The following is a 22,484-nucleotide window of genomic DNA, read 5'->3' as shown; positions in this document are numbered from 1 at the left end:
AAAATAAAAAATAATTTATTTTAAAAAAGAATGCTAGTTCAATCCAAAAAGAGGACCATGGGGACTGATTGTGGATCACAGTATATTATTTTCACCTTTTTTGTTGTTGTTTTCTTGCTTTTTCTTTCTCATTTTTTTCCCTTTCTGATCTGATTTTTCTTGTGCCCCATGATAAATGTGGAAAGATGTTTAGAAGAATTGCACATGTTTAAGCTATACTGGATTATTTGTTGTCTCGGGGAAGAGAGTAGGGGGAAAGAAGGGAGAAAAATTTGGAACACAAAGTTTTGCAAGGGTAAATGCTGAAAACTATCTTTGCATGTAATTTGAAAATAAAAAGCTATTATTTTTAATAAAAATTAAACCTCCACCCCTCCACCCCTCCCCATAAAAAAGAATGTCAGCTCAGTACCATGCTATGAGGAGACATCACCTAGAAACCTGGTAACACATTGCTGATTTCTTTCACATATATGTATGTGGATGAGTGGTACCCTAAGTATGTTGTAAGGCAAATAGATATTGTATCTCTGTTCCCTCCTCCTCCCCCTGCCTTCCCCTCTTAATTCCTGGAAGTAAGGAAGCAAGCCCAGGTCCCATGGGTGAAGTCCACCATGTGTGTCATTGACATATTGTGAGCTGGGGGCCTGCAGAGGTTTGGGGAGGTGGGAGGAGGTGACCCATAAGATATCTTTCCAGAGTGGGATAAAAGGGATCAGGAACATCAGAGAGAAGCAGGGTGGAGCTCCTGGAAGGAATGAGGAGCAGTGTGGGAAAGAAGACAGGCTGGAGGCGGGATGGCAAAGGCACCCGGAACATTTGGAAGCGTTTGCTCCTGGCTGTGCCCCAGGCTTGGAGCAGAAAGAGGGAAAGAAGTAGGGGGTGAAGGGGAGTCAGCCAGAGGGGTGTGAGTGTCACTGGAGATGGGGAAAAAAGAAAGAGAGGGAAAAGCCAGAAGGTTATGAGTCCAGCGAGCCAGCCACAGATATAGGGGCATGCTAGCTTCTGGAGCTGAGGTGGGATTTTAATACATCCAGGAGCTCAGCTCTTCCCTGCATCCCACTAGGGAATTGTGATACAGAGGGGAAAGGCACTGAGCCTTGGGAGTTAGAGAACCTGTAAAATCTGTAAAATCATCTGTAAAATGAACAAATTGGACTAGACTCATTAACACTTGCTCTCTCTGTCTCTCTGTGTCTCTCTGTCTCTCTCTCTGTATATATGTGTGTGTATATACATATAGAGAGACAGAGAGACAAAAGAGTTCCTTTTAGTTCTAACTTTCTACAGTACAGAATTATAAAAAATAAGCTTTGCCTCTAAGAAGAGATATGAAAAGACCCCTTTTCCTCCCCTCTTCACTGCAGAGGTAGGAGTCCACAGATGTGGAACATTGTATATAACATCAGATTTTTTTTTTTAAATATGCTGACTGGTTTTGCTGAATTCCCCTCCCCCTTCTTCCTGTAATTTTCTAAATTAAAAAAAATGGCTAGGGTGAGGGGAGGGATACAGGGGAAAATCTGTGTGATGTGAAAACAAAAAATATCAATAACAATCTATTTTTTAAAAACATTCTGTGACCTAAGGTACTGCCCAGTTCCAACAACAGTCTCCTAATTCAGGCTCTCTAGTGAGTCCAGGTTCACACTTGCCTAGTAGGGCCCCACCCTTCAGGAACCTGGGAGTCTTTTCTTCCCCCCAATAGGTCCCAAACCTCTGCCTTCTGCCTCCAGCCTTCCTGAGGAAATGCCTGCTAAGTCACCTACACTTCAATGTCTTTGTATTTGTATTTTTAATTTTTTTTAAGCTTTTATTTTCAAAACATATGTATAGATAGTTTTCAACATTCACCCTTATAAAACCTTGTGTTCCAAATGTTTTCTCCCTCCTTTCCCCACCTTCCTCCCCTAGATGGCAATAATCCAATACATGTTAAACATGTGCAATTCTTCTATATATATTTCCACAATTATCTTGCTGCACAAGAAAAATCAGATCAAAAAGGAAAAAAAATTAGAAAAAATAAAATTCAAGCAAACAACAAAAAAGGTGAAACCACTATGTTGTAACCCACATTTAGTTCCCACAATCCTCTTTCTGGATGCAGATGGCTCTATCACAAGATCATTGGAACTGGCCTGAATGACCTCACTGTTGAAAAGAGCCACGTCCATCAGAATTGATCATCTTATAATTTTGCTATTGCTGTGTACAATGATCTCCTGATTCTACTCACTTCACTCAGCATCAGTTCATACAAGTCTCTCCAGGCCTCTCTGAAATCATCCTGCTGGTCATTTCTTACAGAACAATAATATTCCATAATATTCATATACCACAATTTATTCAACCATTGCCCAATTGATGGGCACCCATTCAGTTCCTTGCCATTCCAAAAAGGGCTGCTACAAACATTTTTGCACATATGGGTCTTTTTCCCCCCCTTTTTTTTAAAACAATCTCTTTGGTGTATAGACCCAGTAGAGCCAAGTGTTTACATTTTTAAAGCTCCTAGTCCCTAGCTGAGGAAGTTATTGATTTAAGGGATGATGGTGGCCAAATGTTACCAAATCTAGAGATGAGAAATGGGAAACTGTCATTCATATAGATAGATAGATATTATATGTGTGATATATATATCTTCTCTTTTCCTCCTTTCTATCTTTTCCCTTTTATTAATTCAACAAACATTTATTAAAAATACACTCTTGGAAGAAACCTCAGAGCAGAAATACTCTGTTTAAGACACTGTGGGTTGTGCAGGGCTGGATGCTGAAGCTACTAAGAGGATAAATGATCAAATTCCCATCCCTATGGAGTTTAATGGAAGAAGGGAACCATGATGAGGAGATGAGGGTCTGTTACATATGAGAAAGGGAGACACTTCTGCCAGTCCAGGGATCTTAACCTGGGGGTCCATAAACTTTTTTCTCTCAATAGTAACTTTATTTTTCCAGATACACATAAAGATAGTTTTCAACATTCATTTTTGTAAGCTTTGTGTTCCTAATTTTTTTCTTCCTCCTTTTCTTACTTCCCCCCAGGCCCACCCCAAGACAGCAAGCAGTCTGATATAGATTAAACATGTACAAGCCTTTCAAATATATTTCCATATTTGTCATTGTGTACAACATTTATCAGACCAAAAAGGAGAAAACCATGAGAAAGAAAAAGAAAAAAAAAAAAGATAAAAATACCATGTTTAGCACTACACTCAATCTCCATAGTTTTTTCTCTGGTGTGAATGGCATTTGTTCTATAAACTTTAAAAAAATTTTTTTGAATAACTATATTTCAATATGACTTGTTTCCTTTTGTAATCTGGAGCATTTTATTTTAGGCATTTAAGAACATGACTGAAAGGGGGTCTAGAAGCTTTTTCAGGGATTTGTGGCACAAAAACAATTAAAACCCCTTGTTTTAGTCCTAGAGAACTAAAGGGGCTTGATTGAAGTTCCTCTGAGTAAATGAGAGAACTGGGATTTGAAGCCAGATTTTTTTGGCTCTGAACCTAGTGTCTCCTTCTCTCCCTTCCTCCTCAAGCCTTTGGCTTGCTACAAAAATATCTAGCCAACATCCTTCAGGATATACTGAGGCAGCCTCACAGAGGGAACTGAAGCCCAAGGGAAGGCTGCAATTGGAGGGAGCTGTCCCAGACAGGCAGGCTCTCCTGGCTCTGGTGGAGAGGCCCAGCCAGAATACCTGGACAGGAGAGGTTATGGAGACTCCTTCTGAAACAGGAAAAACTGGTAAGAAAAAAAATTTGAGAAGAAGCCAGGCTAATAGCTTTCAGAGGTCAGGATTGAGACACATCATTTGTACATCAAAGCATGAGCCTGAAAGAGGAAAAAAAGACCCAGGAAAGAAGCAGCAAGTTTGCTGTAACCTATTCTGGAGCTAGAGAGCCTGAATTGAGAAGGAGAGGGGCAGAAAGGGTTTATACTTCCCTCAGGAAAGGCTTTAGTAGATCTTGAACCTTGGACCCTGGTAGTTTGAAAACCTGAGAGTTACCAGGGAAAGGACCTTGACACTGTGGAAATAATACCAGATTTAAAATATATTCCCATTCACTCTATGAGAACTCAATCAAATCCATTCATTTCAATTTTCTTCTTCATAAAATATGGGGGTTTGAGCTGATCTCAAAGGTACCTTTCACTTCTGAATTAATGATCATGAATGAGATAAGCAGTGGCTTGGTGTCTAGTGATTGGGGCAAGGAGAGACAAGTTTTGCACACACGATTGACACCTAGAACACCAGATTCCCATGTTAGCTCTACCAAGGACTCACTGTATGACCTTGGACAAATCACCTAGTCTCATCCACTCTGTGCTTGACATTATTAGGGAGCTACTGGAGATGCAGGCAAGTTAAGAGAGGCTGAGAGTCCTTATTAAGTGCTTATTCTGTGCAAATACAACTAGAAGAAAACCAGTTCTCAGTCTCAAGATTACTTTCTTTTTTTCATATTCAATTTATATTTATTTCATATTTATGTAATTGATATTATTTAACATGTCATGTCAAAAAAAAAACTTTCCTTGAACAATATCACATTTAATAAACTCTTTCCATATCAATTTGCCTTAAAAAAAACCCCATAAGTTATTGGTATGAAGACTTAATGCTAGCCCTGAAATCCCAATTAATGGATTCTTCCACTAGTTCCATAATTCAAAGGCTTGAGGTCTATTTCCTGGTGACAAAGAGGATCTGGGGAGGAAAGGAAGTGGGTGAAATTTCCCAGTTTGTTAGTTTTGAAGGGTCAAGGTGATATTTCATTGAAATTTCACCTTTATTATATTACTACATTATGTCATGGTTACAACAAATTCTGGAATCCTGCACTATAATTCTGCAATTCTCTTTCTGCAAACAATGAATTTACAAATATGTTTATTGACATACACAGCAATTTAACAATAACTAAGAAAGGGTAAAAGGGTGCACTCCTGGTGTATTGTATGCAGTATTTTTCCCAGGGCTGGGATGGGGGACAAATGATGGTGTTGAGGAGGCACAACATATTGCCACACTGACCAAGTTCTAGACAGATTCTAGACAACAGAAGAGGCTTACTTTCTAATAGGGATAATCAGTTGGGGATTACTGAATAGTGGTGGTACATGAAGGTAATGGAATATTATTGTATATGATGAACAAGCTGATTATAGAAAGGCCTGGAAAGATTTATATGAATTGATGCTAAGTGAAACAAGCAGAACCAGGAATACATTGTACACAGTAACAGTAAGAACGTGCGATGATAAACTATGAAAGGCTTGGTTCTTCACAGTGGTTCAGTGATCCAAAGCAATCCCAATAGACTTGGGACAGAAAATGTCATCTGCACCTAAAAAAAGAACTAAGGAGACTGAATGTAAATCAACTCATGCTATGTTCATGTCTTTCTTCTTCTTCCTCTTCTTCTTCTTCTTCTTCTTCTTCTTCTTCTTCTTCTTCTTCTTCTTCTTCTTCTTCTTCTTCCTTCTTCTTCTTCTTCTTCCTTCTTCTTCTTCTTCTTCTTCTTCTTCTTTCTTCTTCTTCTTCTTCTTCTTCTTCTTCTTCTTCTTCTTCTGCTTCTTCTGCTTCTTCTTCTTCTGCTTCTTCTTTCTTCTTCTTCTTCTTTTTTTATCTCTCCTATGGGTTTTCCCTTTTGCTCTGATTTTTTTCTCCCAACATAATTCACAAAACAATATGTACAACAAATAAATAAACTTTCTAATGGGGATAGACAACATGTAACTGGAAGCTGAAGGGAGGGGAGGGGGGACAAAGATGTGATGAATAAAAGTAAAGTGCATCCTGGAGAGAAATGAGACCTGGGGTCCCTCATTAAATGGAGATTCTGGGAGGCTTCCAATATATGAATTCTGGGGCTGGAGGGAGTTTCCAGGATGATAAGATTTCTAGGTATGGTGGAGGAAGTTAAGAGTACAACCTAAATAGTCAGTATCTTTCCTTTGCTCTAGTAAGATCACTTTTGGAATATTGTGGACCATTCTGGAAGCCGTATTTTGGGAAAGACTTGGACAAACTGGAATGAACAGAAGATGATTCCATGATGTTAAAATACTGTGTGAGGAATGACTAAAACAACTAGAGATTTTCTTTCTAGAGAAAAGTCTTAAGAGGGGATATAGAAGGGGTATTCAAGTACTTGAATCAGTGCCTTGTGGGAAAGGGATTAGGCTGGTTCTTTTTCTCCAGAGGGCAGAATCAGTACCTACAGGAAAGAGCTTCAAGGAGGCAGATTTCTGCTGGTGTCGGGGAGAAATGTTCTAACAACTAGAGCTGTCCCAAAGTAGAATGAACTGTCTATGGAAATAGTGGGATACCCATTTTGGAAAGTTTTCAAAGTAGCCTGGAAGACCACTCATAAAAGCTGCTATGAATAGGGGGATCTCAGTCAGGTTTGGTTGACTTTGATGGCTTCAGGAAACCCTTCCAAATTCTGGATCCTGCTATGTGGCTACCCTTCCTTCCTTTAAGACCCAAGTCAGATGCTGACCCTCCCTCCTAAAAGTGAGGTAGCCTTCCTAATTGAATTTTTCATAAGCTTCATCTGGATCTCACCCTACCCTTGACTTCCATATTCTTTGTGAGTCCATATCCCTCCTATTAGAACAGACATCCTTGACCTTTTGTGTCAATTCTTCTTGTAAGTGGTACCCTTTGGCAATGTCTTGAAACTAGAACCCCTTCTCAGAATAAACTGCACAAATGATAAAATGTATAGATTACAAAGGAAACTTTTGTTATATGGCCCAAGGGTAGAACCAGCACTAAGAAGTAGAAGATGAAGAGAGACTGATGTTCTGCTGGATATAAGGAAAAGCTTAAAGAATTATGTGAGACTGGAAGATTCTTGAGAATAGAGTCTGACATATCTTCATTTCCTGGCATCTAACACAGGACCTTGTATACCAAAAATGCTTAAGAAATGTTGATGGAATTGAATTGACTAATATATTGTTCCTGTTTATAAGAAATGAAGGAAGAAAAGAAAGAATCTGAGAAGACATATCTGAACTGATGCAGAGTGATCTAAACAGAACTGGAAAAACAATGTACACCAAAATGATAACACTGTGAAAATAAACAATTCTGAAAGACTTAAGAACTTTAATCAACACAATTATTGACTGTGATTCCAGAGAAGTGGAGGATAAAGGATATTGCTCCTTTCTGACAAAAGAATGAGAAACTAAATATGCAGAATGAGATGCACATTTTTGATGTGACCAAGGGAGGAATTTGTTATGCTTGACTGTTCATTTGTGCAAAGATTTTGTATTTCCAAGCCATTCTCCAATTGATAAATGGTCAAAGGATATGAACAGACAATTTTCAGAGGATGAGATTGAAACTATTACCACTCATATGAAAGAGTGTTCCAAATCATTATTGATCAGAGAAATGCAAATTAAGACAACTCTGAGATACCACTACACACCTGTCAGATTGGCTAAGATGACAGGAAAAAATAATGATGAATGTTGGAGGGGATGCGGGAAAACTGGGACACTAATGCATTGTTGGTGGAATTGTGAACGAATCCAACCATTCTGGAGAGCAATCTGGAATTATGCCCAAAAAATTATCAAAATGTGCATACCCTTTGATCCAGCAGTGTTTCTATTGGGCTTATATCCCAAAGAAATACTAAAGAAGGGAAAGGGACCTGTATGTGCCAAAATGTTTGTAGCAGCCCTGTTTGTAGTGGCTAGAAACTGGAAAATGAATGGATGCCCATCAATTGGAGAATGGCTGGGTAAATTGTGGTATATGAATGTTATGGAATATTATTGTTCTGTAAGAAATGACCAACAGGATGAATACAGAGAGGCTTGGAGAGACCTACATGAACTGATGCTAAGTGAAATGAGCAGAACCAGGAGATCATTATACACTTCGACAACGATATTGTATGAGGACATATTTTGATGGAAGTGGATTTCTTTGACAAAGAGACCTGAGTTTCAATTGATAAATGACGGACAAAAGCAGCTACACCCAAAGAAAGAACACTGGGAAACGAATGTGAACTATCTGCATTTTTGTTTTTCTTCCCGGATTATTTATACCTTCTGAATCCAATTCTCCCTACACAACAAGAGAACTGTTCGGTTCTGCAAACATATATTGTATCTAGGATATACTGCAACATATCCAACATATAAAGGACTGCTTGCCATCTAGGGGAGGGGGTGGAGGGAGGGAGGGGAAAAAAAAATCGGAACAGAAATGAGTGTCAATATAATGTAATTATTAAATAAAAAATTTAAAAAAAAAAAGATTTTGTATTTCTTTCCCCCACACACCACCAATGGGGAGATGGGGAATGTGGAAGAGTGGGGGGGGGGGGGAAGCTTGACAATTGAAAGAAAAAAAAAAAGAAGGGTCATCTCTTCTCCCTTCCAACAAGAAATGTGCACTCTTATTCTTCAGATAGATAAGATATTTGCAAAATAGCTACACTCCAAGGTACTTTGGGAAAGTATCCCAAAAAGAGATGGGAGAGGCTATTTTAGAGAAATCAGAAGAAACTTCACAGAAAAGTATACCATACCAGGTTTTTACAAACAGAGATAGAACAATGTGAGCAAATATTCCAGAGGCAGGAGGGAGCAAAGGGCCAGGGACCTGATTGGGACATCACTTTTTGTATTGAGCTGTCTCAGATAACAGCTATATGACCCTGGACAAGTCATTTAATCCTGTTTGCCTGTTTCCTTATCTTTAAAACCAGCTGAAGCAGGAAATGGCAAAGCACTCCAGTATCTTTGCCAAGAAAACCCCAAAGGGGGTCACGGAGAGTTAAACACAACTAAAATGACTGAACAACAAATAATCTGACCATGTCATTTCCCTCCATAAAATCTTCAGGGGCTTCCTATTCCCTCTGGATGAAATACAAAATCTTTAACCTGGCATTTAAAAAGCTCTCTACTATTTGGCTCCCATCCCCCTTTCTAGTCCTATTTCATATTACCTCAGGCTGGCATTTAAAAAGTTCTCTACAGTTTAACTCTCATCTTCCTTTCTAGTCCTATTTCACATTATTTCCTTCATGTTGTCTTCTTTCCACTCACAGCTTCCTGATCTTTCTCATGTGGAACATTCCTTTTGCAACATCCATCCATACCTTTCTTTGCATGTTGGGTCTTTTCCCAAATTCTGCCACTTGTACTCCCCAACTTTCTTCAGAACACAGCTCCAGGTCTACCCCATAAGAGGCTTTTCCCTAGCTTCTTCCCACTTATTAGTGTCCCTTTCTTCCTGCAATTATTTTGTATTAATTTAATAGTATGAAATGTTAAGCACTGTTTTATTAATTAATAATAATTGATTAATTATTGATTGATAATTAGTCATATTAAACAGCATTAATTAACAAAGTATAAACATGTCTCCATCCCCACTTCCACTGGTGAAATATAAATTCATGAATGCAGGAACTGTTTCTTTCCTTTCTCTGCCTTTTTAGAGAAACTAGGGGTTGTAATGGATTGAGTGCTGGGCCAAGAATCAGGAACACCTGGGTTCCAATTGGAACAACACCCATGCTAGCTATGTGACTTTGGGTGAATCACTTAATCTCTGCCTTGATTTCCTGTGAAAAAGGGATAATAAAAACACTTACCTCGCAAGGTTGTTATGAGGATCAAACATGATAATATTTGTAAATCTCACAGTGTCTGGCACAGGTTATTACTGCTGAGGTTTTTTGTATTTTTTTTTTGATATTATTTTGTATTCTTTGTATTTGTATTATGATAATTTGTATTATTATTTGTAACTCTTGCCCCGGTGTCTAGTAGATACTTAACAAATTTGTTGAATCCAATTCTGTTAGAAGTTTATTTCAGAGCTAGATTGGAGAGAACCTTGACCACCTTGGAGATGGGGCCAGGGAGAGAGGGGGGAGATGTCTGTCTAGCCTTTATTCAGTTAGCAACCTCTGTGGAAGACTGTGATCAGTAAAGCTGCACCCGAGTGAAGATTAATCTGGCAATTTGCACAGACCAGGATGGCCTGGCCAGGGAGGGAGACTGGAAGGGGATACAGTGGGGCACTGCTGCTTCAACTATCCAGACATGAGGTAATGAGGGCCAGAACGAGGGAGGCGCCGAGCTAGGAAATGAAAAGGCAGGGATGCATTTGCAAGAGGCTACATGGGAAACATTGATAGGAATTGGCTACTGAGCAAGGGGTAGGAATTGGGGGAAGGCAAAGGGACAAAGCCAAGATGATACCATGTGGAGTTGCAAGCCTGAGTGACTGGGAGAAGGAGGTGACATCACTGGCAAAAGGAAAGTCAGGATGGGGAGGATCTCAGGGACCAGCCTGGGCGTGGTCATAGAGGATGACAAGTTCCATTTGAAACTAGCCAACTTTTTTGTTTCTAAACAGAGATACATACCCATTTCGACCTGCCTCCTGAGACTCCCGAAAGGTTAAATAAGAATGACTCACATTTCTCTAGCACTTTGAGATCAGTTTGTTGTCATTCAGTCATGTCCGACCGTACGCGATCCCATTGACATTGTCCTTGGGGTTTTCTAGACAAAAGGACATTTCTCCAGTGTTCCCTATTTTATAGATGAGGAACTGAGGCAAACTGGGGTTGAGGGACTTGCCCGGGATCATATAATTAGAGTCTGAGACTGGATCTGAACTCAGATATTCCTGACTCCATTGCACCATCTGGATTCCCCTTGAGGTCCATTAGTCATTCAACAATCATTTATTAAGCACCTTTTATATGTGAAGACTTACAAAACTCTATAATCCCATGAGGTAACTAATAATATCCTATTTTAAAGACAAGGAAACTGAGGCTCAAAATTGTATATGGGCATCATTGCTTGGCTGTTATCTCCCTCATTAGGTTGTGAACTCTGCATAGGCAGGGAAATTCCATTTCTTTGTATCCAGAGTACTCTATGCAGCTCTTGATACATAATAAGCACTTAATCAATGCTTGTTGCTTTTTTGGTTTTGTTTTGTTTACTTTGTTTGTTTATTTACTTATTTACTTACTAAGTGACTAATCCGGGATAAAAGATACTAAATTGTGAGATTAGATGAAATACAGTCTTTTCTGCCCTCAAAGATTGTGTTTTGATCAGGAAGATGATTTCAGAAAAGCCTGGAGAGACTTACATGAACTGATGCTAAGTGAAGTGAACAGAAACAGATCATTCGACACAATAACAGCAAGAAAATATAATGATTAGTTCTGATGGACGTGGTTCTTTTCAACAGCAAGGAGATCCAGGCAGTTCTAAAGGTCTTGTGATGGAGAGAGCCATCTGCACTCAGAGAGAGGACTGTGGGAATTGAGTGTGGATCACATAGCATTTTCACTTTTGTTGTTATTTGCATTTTATTTTCTTTCTAATTGTTTCCCTTTTTGATCTGATTTTTCTTGTGCAGCATGATATTTGTGGAAATATGTACAGAAGAATTGCACATGTTTAACCTATATTGGATTACTTGCCATCTAGGAGAAGTATTGGGGAAAGGGAGAAGAATTTAGAACATAAGGTTTTGTAGGAATATGTTTTGAAAATAAAAGGCTTTAGTATAAAAGACATAATTGAGAAAAAAAGATTGTGTTTTTCCTATTCTGCCATAATAATACCATCTGTCAGGTCCTCTGGGGGTGTGTAATAAATAGCAATACCTGGCAAGATGTTCAATATGGTGGGAACTCCCTTGGAGAGGAAGCACAGGGATCATTTATTCCACATTAAGTGCTTTTTTGCTGATGAATGACCACTCTGTCTTTCAGATGGTCAAGATGGGTTTGACCTCAGTCATGGCCTTATCTTCTGCCAAGACAGGTGTAATTGAGACTCTTATTTGAGCAAAACTCACTCAGCTTGACATAGTTCTTGGAAACAGAGGCCTCTTACTAATCAATCAATCAATAAACAAGTATGTATTAAATAGCCACCCAACACAGGCCCTGTGTTAGACATTAAAACTACAATGACAAAAGTGAAACAGAACTTGCCTTCAAGAAGCTGACATTCTTTCGAGGGGGAAAAAAGACACCAACAAATACAAAGGTGATTTAGGAGATGGGGACAAGGGAAGCTGGAGGAGTCAGCAAAAGCCTCACATAGGAGGAGACAGGAGTTTTGAAAGAAATAAGAGATTCTAAGAGGGAGGGCATTCCAACAACTGGACAAAGGCAGCAGAGGCAGATGATACAAGGACCCCGATGATGAGAAATAGCATCTAGGACCACTTGGCTGGAATGTGGAGTATACCAAGAAGAATCATTTGTAACAAATCCCAAAGACAGGTAGTAGCCAGACTGAGAAGGGCTTTACATGCCAAAAAGGGAATTTTTGTTTGCTGCCAGCGGCAAGAAAAAGCCAGCAGAACTATCTGCACAAAGAAATTATGCCATCAGATGTGCACTTCGAGCAGCTTTTCGAGGGATGGATTGAAGATGAGGAGGCTTGAAGCAAAGAGGTTATTCCTAGGTGAGTTTACATGAGAGACTGTAAGGATCTAAGCTGATCCAGTTTCAAGAATCAGGACCTATGGAGGAAACTTCCTCCAAGGTTCCACTGAGTCTCTAAAACTTTAAGATATCGGGGCAGCTGCATGGTAGAATGGAGTCAAGAGGAGCTAAATTCAAATCCAGCCTCAGGCACTTGAGACTTCCTAGCTGTGTGACTCTAAGCAAATCATTTAACCTCATTGCTTTACCAAAAAACCACACAAAAAAAAATAACCCCCCCACCTAAAATATCTCACTAACAGACCACCTCTCTCAAATCCAACATGCAATATCCTTGCTATTCCACCGCTGTAGGAGCCCTGCACATGGTTCCCATTCTCCTGAGATTCCCACTATCTTAGTCTAGCTGAGGGAACAGAGAGAGAAAAAAAGAGGCACCTTATTGGACTAATTAGCCTTCTAAGAACTAGAGATTAGACACAATTAGTGGGCACAGACAGTATCATTTAGGCTCAAAGGCTTTAGTGTGGGAGAAATTTGTGGGAATACTTTACAAATGAGGAAACTGAGACCTGGGAGTTTGGGTGCTCAATAAATCACCTTTTAATTAGGCACTTGCAGGGAGCAGTGCCAAAGCTTTTCTACCAAAAGATGCTACCACTTTACAGATGAAAGAAATAAGGACCAGAAAAGCAGCCAAATTGTAGGATTGACATAGTGCAGGTTCAAATACCAGCTCAGAGCTTATTTAGATGACTCTGGACACACTACTTAATCTTTTTTGGCCCCAAGTTTCCTCATTTGTAAAATGAAAGAGGCTGACTAGTCTCTCTCAGCTCTCCAATTTGAAGGAGAATTGGGAGCTGTTACTGCTCTTATCACTGAGCTACCCCATCAAACCCTTCTCAAATTCCATCCTCCAATGCCCAATGCATGTGGAGGTCTGCTGCTTGTTAGAGTCAGCCCCCCCCCCCCCCCCCCGCTGGGCCCAGGGAATGTCCCCCTCCCTCTGAGGGAGCTAGGCCAGGTACAGAGGAAATAGCAGACCCCAGAGCCAGGGGCTCTGGAGCTCCGGGGCCCTGCCCAGTGACTCATTCTCAAGCCAGCAGGCTGAGCTCATAAGCACTCCTTTGTCACCAGGAGGGGAGAGAGGGAGGCCAGCCCCAGAGTTCTCCCTTCACAAGCTCCCTTCAGCCTTTGTTCACTGATCTCTTTCCCAGTCCCAGCCCTTCCTCTTTCTACTCTTTCCACTCTGAAAGCCTGCCAGGGGTGTGGAATAAAGATTCACAGGGGAAGCTCACTGTCCTGGGAAGGCAGCGCACCCAGCAAAGGAGCAGTAGGTTTGGGAGCCCGGGGCTGGAGTCTTGGTCTTGCTACTGTACTTTTGGATAAGGCCCATCCAGTCCGTTTCTGCCTCTCCAACCCCGGGAGGCTAACTTAAATGAGCTCTACAGTTTCTTTGCTTACTATGTGCAGAACACAGGTGCTAAGGGCTGGGGATATGAGGCAAGCAAAAAAGATAGCTCCTGCCCTCAGAGAGCTTACTTTCCAGAAAGGGAAATGACACATGAAAAAGGAGAGGGAGAGAGCTTTATGTATGAATGACCTGAATTCTTCATAAAGCAGGGGCCCAGGCAGAAAATGACCCATCAAAGAAAGGACCACAAGTTCAGAAATATCTTCAGCGTGAGAAAACTTTTGGAAGCTTGGGCAGGCTCTAGAATTTACAAAGCACTTTGGTATTATTATTATATAATTACATTATCATGTAATGTAATTAATAATGATTACATTATTAATTTGTCTGTTTCTCATAAAACATTTTAGAAGAAAAAGCACTGACTCTGGTGGTCATGGGTTCAAATCCCACCTCTAACACTTACTACTGGCATGGCCTTGAAACAGTTAGAATGGGCTGTCCCTGATTATCTGATTGTCTCCGCCCTTTTATATCTATGATTTCTATCACAATTCTGTGACAAGCTGAGCAGGAAGGCCTCATTATCACTATTGTACAGATTAGGAAACTGAGGTACAAAGTCATTTGATTTACCCAAGATCATACATTTACATCTAGGTGGTACAGTTGATAGAGGGCCAATCCTGGGGTCAGGAACCTGATCAAAGTGATAGAACCTGAGTTCAAATCCAGGACTAGATGTTTTCTAGCGCGTAGTATGAACCTGGATAAGTCACTTAGCCACTATCTGCCTCAGTTTTCTCAACTAAAATGAGGAACACGATAGCATTTATCTCACAAGATTGTTGTGAGGATCAAATGAGATAATATTTGTATATTGTGCCACAGTTCCCTTTTAATGTCCTGACCCGGTTTCCCTAATTGTCCTATTCAATTACTCTGCTTCAGGTTATAATATTCCCTCTTAATGTTAGGATAAAGGTCTTATATCTTAGACCTTAGGCTATACTCATTCCCTCTTAATGTTTGATGGGATAAAGGTCTTTATCCATTTTAGACATCATTAGAATATCAGGAACCTCTCCAGTACCTCCCAATATGTCATCCTAGGTGCCTCCCTTCATTATGTTATCCCCATCCAGGTACCTCCCCCATTATGTCATTGTTCTTGTTACCCTATAAAAGAATCTTGTATCCCACAGTCCATGCTGGATTCTTTGAGGCTTTAGTCTCATTCAGCCCTGGGACCAAATATGGATCCATTTGGTCCCAGTAAATCTCTCCTATTTAATAAATTATTAAATACTCTCTAATCTCTCCAGCATTACAGTAAAGCACTTAGCATAATGCCAGGCACATAATAGGTGCTTAATAAATGCTTTCTTCCTTCTCCCGGACACATACTGAGTGCTTAATAAGTACATGTTGATAGCATTGACTAGTTGAATGAATGAGAAAGGAGGAAGTTTCATCCCTCAGCATTGTCCTTGAAGGCCAATCTGGATGAAAGCAGTGGATGACTCCCACCTTATCTTTCCCTGCTTCCACACTCAATACTTAGGAGATGGGCTAAGCCCTCCAGCCCCACATAGTAGGGAGAATATCATCGGAATTGTACCAGCAGCAAGAGAGAGCAGGAACATGGAGAGGAGAAAGGGAAGACTTCTATTCTGCCAGCTATTTCCTGGTAGGGCATAAGGAACCAGAGCTGGCCAGCCAGCAGTGTGAAAGGTGACCTTCACTCCGTTGGAAGGCACAGCTTCTTAGGCTGACGCTCTCCCCTCCACACATTTGGTTGCTGCTTTATTGCCCTGTATTATTGTTTATTGACATTCCTAAGACATCATTGTAACCATGCTAATCACTAGATCAAGAAGCTTCAGTGGCTCTCTATTGCTTCCAGGAAAACAAAACAAAAAACCACAGATTTCTCCATGTAACAGTTGAAGCCCTTCACAATTTGACTCCAACTTATTTTCAGTGCTGTTTCAGTCTTCCCTGTCCTGTACTGTATGTTCCAGCTAAAATGTCTTAATTTGATATTCTCCATGGGTGATATATCTCCCACCTCTTTGTCTTCGTACAGTCTGTCCTTCATGTCTGGATAACTCACTCTCCTTGATTCTACCCTACAGATTCTCCAGGTTTCTTCAAAGCAAAGGTAAAGCTTTTCCTAATTCCCCCCAATAATCAATTCTCTTCCCCAGAGTTAGTAAAACTCATCTTTCTGAGTTGAAATCTGACCTAAGATTTGCTAGTTTACTAAGATTTACTAAAATTTGCACAGTTACTTCCCTCTTTTTGCCTCAGTTTTTTCATCTGTAAAATGAGTTGGAGAAGGGAATGGCAAACCATTCCAATATCTTTGGGGAGAAAACCCCAAAAAGGGTCATGAAGAGTCATGTGTTGTGACTTTTAGGCACATGTTGTTCCCCCCAATATCCAGCAGAATGTAAGCTCTTTGAAGGCAGGGAGGATTTCATTTGTCTTTCTTTGTATTCTCCAGTGCAGTGTCTAGCACACAGTATTTAATAATTGCTTATTGAATTGAAATGAGTAATAATATTAATAACAATCTACATTTACATAGCACTTTAAGGATTGCATAGGATCTTACAGATATTAATTTTATTTGACCTCACACCAGCCCTGGGAAGCAGAGCTCGCTGTTTCCCGTGTGGGAGTTCAGGGAAAAGGACAATTACTTCTGGTTTGGCTAGACATAATAAAGGCATTATGGATGAGTTGGCATTTGAGCCGTCTCTTGAAGTATGACCAAGAATAAGACAAAGAGCGATGGGTTGGGAAGGTGTTCTGGAAAGATGAAATGTGGGGGAATATGGGAAAACACAGGATGTTTTGGGTCCAGCTGGAGCAAGGGATGCAAGAAGAGCAGAAGTAGATGGGAAGACTGGAAATGTAGCTTGGGGTCAAGCAAGTTGTGGAGGATCTCTAAAGACAAGGGAAGGAGTCTTGTTTGGTAGATACAAGGAAGTTATTAAAAGTCTGGGTTAAGGCCTTTAATGCCACTGGGTTAAGTGGAAGAAGCAGCTAGGGGGTGCCGTGGTACAAAGAGCATTGGTCTTAGAGTCAGGAAGGCTCATGTTCCTGAGTTCAAATCCTGCCTTGGACACTTACTAGCTGTGGGATCCTGGGGAAGTCGCTTAATTCTGTTTGTCTGCAGTTTCCTCATCGATAAAATGAGCTGGAGAAGGAAATGGCAAAACACTCCAGTACCTTTGCCAAGAAAATCCTAAATGGGGATTATGAACTGTCATACACAACTGAAAACAATTGACCAAAAACAACCGACTAGGGAAATATTGTTTTATCCCGAGTAGATATGAGTACATTTTGTTTCTTTTCCCCTTTCTTTTTCTCTTTCTCTTCCTTCCTTTCTTTTTCTCTTTCTTTCTTTCTTTTTTTTCATAGCAATTGGAGTTAAGTGACTTGCCCAGGGGCACACAGCTAGGATGTGTTAAGTGTCTGAGATCAGATTTGAACTCAGGCCCTCCCGACTTCAGTGCTGGTGCTCAATCCACTGCACCACCTAGCTGCCTCACGAGTGCATTTTTAATAGACAATGTCTCAACCCAAAGGAATGATAGCAGGTATTGTTTCAGGGTATCTTAATATGGTAGAATGTACTGACTTGCTACAATAGTCCAAAGCCCCTTTCAACTCTGGCATTCTGTATTTTAATATCCCTCCTATAATCTTGATATTCAAAGACCAGAGTGTCATCGAAATATAGATTTAGATCTAAAAGAACCCGAGTGTCTGTCAAGTCTACTCCCTCCCTTCTTCATTTTCCAGATCAAGAAATGTAAAATCTAGTGACTTGTTCAAGATCACACATGACAGGCAATTTGGGGCTAGAGCCACCCAAATCTACATGTTCCTGGGAGAAGGCGCCCAAATCCACATGCTATGGTGGGAGATATGGGCTAGTCCATAGGAGAAGGGTGGTCAGTTCGGTCCACTCCCCAGGAGGTGACAAAACCCAGCAGTACCGAGCATTAGGAGCTACACATAGGCCCACCCCTGACTCTCTGGGCACCCTCGTGGGCACCTCCACACTCACCACTAGGGACCTGATGGGATGCCCACATCCTATGTCCAGCTTGGCTACTAGCCTATTGCTCCATGCATTTTGACCTCTGGTTCTAAATGCACTGGGTGGGGTGGCGAAGGGGGTGAGGCTATAAGTGAGTTCCATGGCCAGTGACTGGAATTTTTCTGGGAAAGAGCTTAAGAGTCCTCTTCAAAACAGTGGAACGCCATTCCTATTCCTTCCAAGCAAAGTCCTGGGCTGAACTCCCCGGTCTCCTGTTGTGGTCCACAGGTCAGAACATGTTCTGATCCAGTGAATCCAGCCCCCTGCCTTTCTCCCCTGGGCCAGAGCTAGGCTGGTTTCCATCTTCTTCCCAAGCAGAGTCTGCTCAGAAGTTCCCCCTGTGAGGGAGGTGCAGGGGAAGGCAAGGAAGAAGGAGAAGGTGAGCCAGGGGCCAGCACTCCATGAGGACATTAACCAACCAGTGTCAGATCTTCCACCAGATGCTGCTTCGTGGGCCCCCAGCAGCTGTGGAACTCATAAACCTGCTCGCTGCTGGGCCAGGGGAACGGGTACCACTAGGGTTCACATTTTCCTTTCTGGACTGGAAAAAGCCAGCAGTGGGCAGTGGCCCCAGTGGAGCTCAGCAGCAGCTGCTGGGGACTGGGGGAGGGGAAGGGAGGGAGGAAAGGGGAGCTCTGCCAGCAGCTCCCCTATCCTGAGCTCTCCCTGTCCCGCTTAACTCCCTCTTTGTAGTATCCCTCCTTTCTCACTTATTTTCTCTTCTATTCTTACTGGGATGCTCTCACCCTCCCCTTCTTGGCTCTTAACTAGACATCTCAGTTTTATTTTATTTTATTTTTAATTTTTCTATTTTTTTCCCTTTGGCCTTTTAGAGAGAATAGTGTTGCAAATTGCACCAAAAGGCATGAAATATTTACAAAATAAAGAGCTTTTAGCAGAGGAGCCTGTAAGTAGCCCTCCCAGTCGGGGAGCTGTTAGTTACAGGCAAAGGCAACCTTGGGGAGTTAATCAGATTTCAGGGTGATCATGCTACTTGGAAAGGGGTCTGGGAAAAGAGAGAATTGATCCGAGGGAATAAGAGCAAAATTGCCCAGCTTGGACCAGCTGCAGTCCCCCGATCCTGCCCATGGGTAACGTCAGCTCTCCACACAGCTGGAGGTGGGGAAGAAAATCAGACCGGCAGCTCTAACAATTCTGACTCAGGGAGTAGATTTCTTTAAGGGGGTGGGGTGAGGAGAAATCTGCGCTTCTCAGCACCCAGAATGCTGGGCGCACTCTCCAGAAACAGGTCTGCTCACCCTCCCCCACCTACTTGGAGACTTTCAGACCATCCCCTGTCCTTAGTGCCTTTCCAAATCCCATCTCCAGTCCCATTTGTGAGATTAATGGTGGAATGGGGAGATAATGAGAGACCAACGTTCTGTTTCAGCTCTAGAACCTACAAGCTAGGCAAGCACCTTGCCGAGGTCCCTAATACTTGCCCGGGACTATTATGAGACAATGTAAGGCTTAAGGTGGAATAATCAATGAGAGTTGTATTTACTCCTATTAGTTTCCAGGATTAAGAATCAAAAGGCGCTCCAAGGCCAGGAAATTTTGCTTTTATTTTAGAATTAGGAAACAGTGAAAGTGATAAACCCAGGATTCAAAGCAGCTTCACCAACTCTAAATCTAGTTTTTTCTTTCCCCAGTGCCCAGCTGCCCCCTTTCCTCCAGCCTCAATGTGCTTTATTACTACTCCCACTCATCACTCCCAATTCTGCCCTCTGGGGCCAAGCTGAATAAAAAGATCTGTTGGTCCCCCAGCCTTCTGGATCCTTGAAGACATCTAGGCTACTCCCATAAACCTTTTCTTCATGTTACACAGATGCAGATGCTTCACCCAGTCCACAGGGGACTTATCTCACTTTTGATCACCCACAACCAGATTTTCTCCCAACTTATCGATATCTTCTAAAAGGGTCCCTGACCTCTGATTGCCCTATTTATCTTTGGTTCTCTTCCTCCTGGAAAACTCCCAGAAATCTTTGTTCATATCCCTTAATACTTGAAAAGGTCAGTGATTTCATGAATAGGAGTGGAGGGTGGAGGAGGGCAGGAAGGGAAGATTTTGATTTGATCCTCATAGCAATCCTGGGAAAGAGATGTTATTATTCTTGTTTTACAGTTGAGGTAGACTGAGGCAGACAGAAGTTAAGTTGACTTGCCAAGGATAGCGTAGTAAATGTCTGAGGCTGACGCCAACCTCAGTGCTCTATCCACTGTACCCAGACAAGTCTTCTCATTCTTGACTATGTGTCTCCATGAATCTTCCCCTAGAAAGTCTTCCAACTTGCGCAATCCTTCTGGGTTTTTTTTCCCCGCTGAGGCAATTGGGGTTAAGTGACTTGCCCCCAGGGTCACACAGCTAGGAAGTGTTAAGTGTCTGAGGTCAAATTTGAACTCAGGTCCTCCTGACTTGAAGAGTGGTGTTCTATCCAGTGAGCCACCTAGATGCCCCGATCCTTCTGGTTTTTTATGTGTTTCATACACAGCCCACTGGGGCTGCCCAGCTATTGACCTTCATCTCCACACATGCTCCTTCTCCATCAATCACACAAAATGTTTTCGTTCCATGCAGCTGGACAAGAGACCCATTGATTTAGTCCATTAGCATCATGGACGATGAGCTTGATCCAGGAACGGAATTTGGCATTTACCGTGGATTGCCTGGTACATCTTTTCCCTAGCCGGAGGGCAGGAACTACGTTCTAAGTTTCCCTGGACCACCCTGAAGCCTCAGAAAGGAGATGAGGGAAATCATCACTTCCCTTCCCCACTGGCAAGGAAACCAGTGTTCCTAGGACAGCTTTGGCCAGTAGCTTCAGCACAAAACCTTTGCCTTGGGCTTCACCTGCAGGTCAAGAGTACTCCCCTCACTCCTCACCACTATTTCTCAGAGTATTTTTCTCCCTTTAAGATTCATCCCAGGCATCACTTCCTCTGAGAAGTCTTCCTGGATTATCTCTAAAAAAGTGCTCTCCTGCCTCAATGTCTTCTTGGACCCCAAGATGATTGTTTCATGGAAAAAATGGTCACTGGGAATAATATACTGGTTTTTATTTTTATTTTTTGGTCCCTTTTAGCAGAGTTCATGGAGTCTATTGGTACCGCCAAGCTTTTGGAACAGAAAAGGGGACCATATTCTAGGGCCATTTCATAGAGAGGACTCCCGAGTCCTGTACACTTGGAGTTGAGGAATGCCAGACATCCCTCCCACCAATGAAACCAAATGGAAGATCAGTTCTTTTCTTACCTTTGATGCTGTGTTTGGTGGGCCCCCGGAACCAAGGCAAGAGCAGCAGGAAAAGTAGATAAATGAATGACAGACCATTGATCCGGAACAGACAGGCTGAGGAAGGAAAGAGATGACGCAGATTAGATCTGGGCACTGAAGAGGAACAAATCAGGCTCTGGTCAACCTCCTTTCCCTGCCCGAGCCAGGTTCTTTCCAGGGGAGAAGAGGGCAGGGGCAAGGCAAGAAAAAACAACCTATCTGCAACCAGAAACGTATTCTCCCTTTATTGTTTTTGTTTAATGGTTTGCATTTGCATTTCTAAAATCACGCGGAATAAATGATGGTGAACTTGAACAGATTTGCTTTAGGATGGATCACTGTCTTGATCAGAAGTCTTCAGCGTTTCAAAGTTCCAAGTTTTTTTCTATAATATGGATGGGAAAAGTATTCACTCTTGTTTTATTATTTGATAACACACAGTTTTGGGCAAGGTCAGTGAGGGGATTTGAGTTTTTCTTGCTTTCTCAAGGAGGAGGGAGAGAATGAGAGAAGTAGAAGAGAGAGAATGCAAGCCTGAAAATAAAATAATTAGTGAATTTAATAATTTAATTCAATATTAATTGCTATAGTGCTTGAGGTATTATATGCTCATTGATGGGAATAGAAAAGTAAATGAAAAATGCTAAAATCAGGAAGACCTCAGTTCAAATGCCACCATTTCTTCCCTTAAGGAATATTATACTGGGGTGCAGGTGGGCAGAGGGAAGAACATGCATTCCTAGAAAGAAAGCCTCACATGAATTTAGGTCTTGATTTGAATAAATTTTTAAATCGCATCAAGCTAGTTATTACAACTCATCATTAGCATTTATGTTTCACTTTAAAGTTCACGACCTGATTTACAAATATGATCTCATCTTATCCTCACAACAACTCTATAAGGAGTTAAGTACTGTTATGATTCCCATTTTACATAAGAAGAAACTGAGGCAGACAGTGGTTAAGTGGCAAGGTCATATAGCTAAGAACTCAGGTCTTCCTGATACTAGCATTCTATCCACTGTCATCTACCTGCCTAACATAAAAAGTAATCAATATGGTAATAGCTAACATTTATTTTAAGGTTTGCAAAGCACTTTACAAATATTTCATCGTTTGATCTTCAACAACCGTCTAAGGGAGGTGCTATTGTTGACCCCATTTTACAGATGGGGAAACA

At 41.4% G+C, this 22,484-nt stretch overlaps 1 protein-coding gene across 1 annotated transcript in view; it reads right to left on the bottom strand.

The window, feature by feature from the left end:
* PIEZO1 (piezo type mechanosensitive ion channel component 1) overlaps positions 1 to 22,484 on the bottom strand; it is a 178,545-nt gene that overhangs the window by 81,970 nt on the left and 74,091 nt on the right. The window contains 1 exon segment of the mRNA XM_051974791.1: positions 21,284 to 21,379. Within this exon segment, the coding sequence (XP_051830751.1) occupies positions 21,284 to 21,379 (96 nt within the window).

The sequence above is a fragment of the Antechinus flavipes genome, chromosome 2 (assembly GCF_016432865.1).
Source record: "Antechinus flavipes isolate AdamAnt ecotype Samford, QLD, Australia chromosome 2, AdamAnt_v2, whole genome shotgun sequence".
Taxonomy (NCBI): Eukaryota; Metazoa; Chordata; class Mammalia; order Dasyuromorphia; family Dasyuridae; genus Antechinus; species Antechinus flavipes.
Note: the sequence above shows the minus strand (reverse complement) of the source record. Positions and strands in the feature narration are given on the sequence as shown.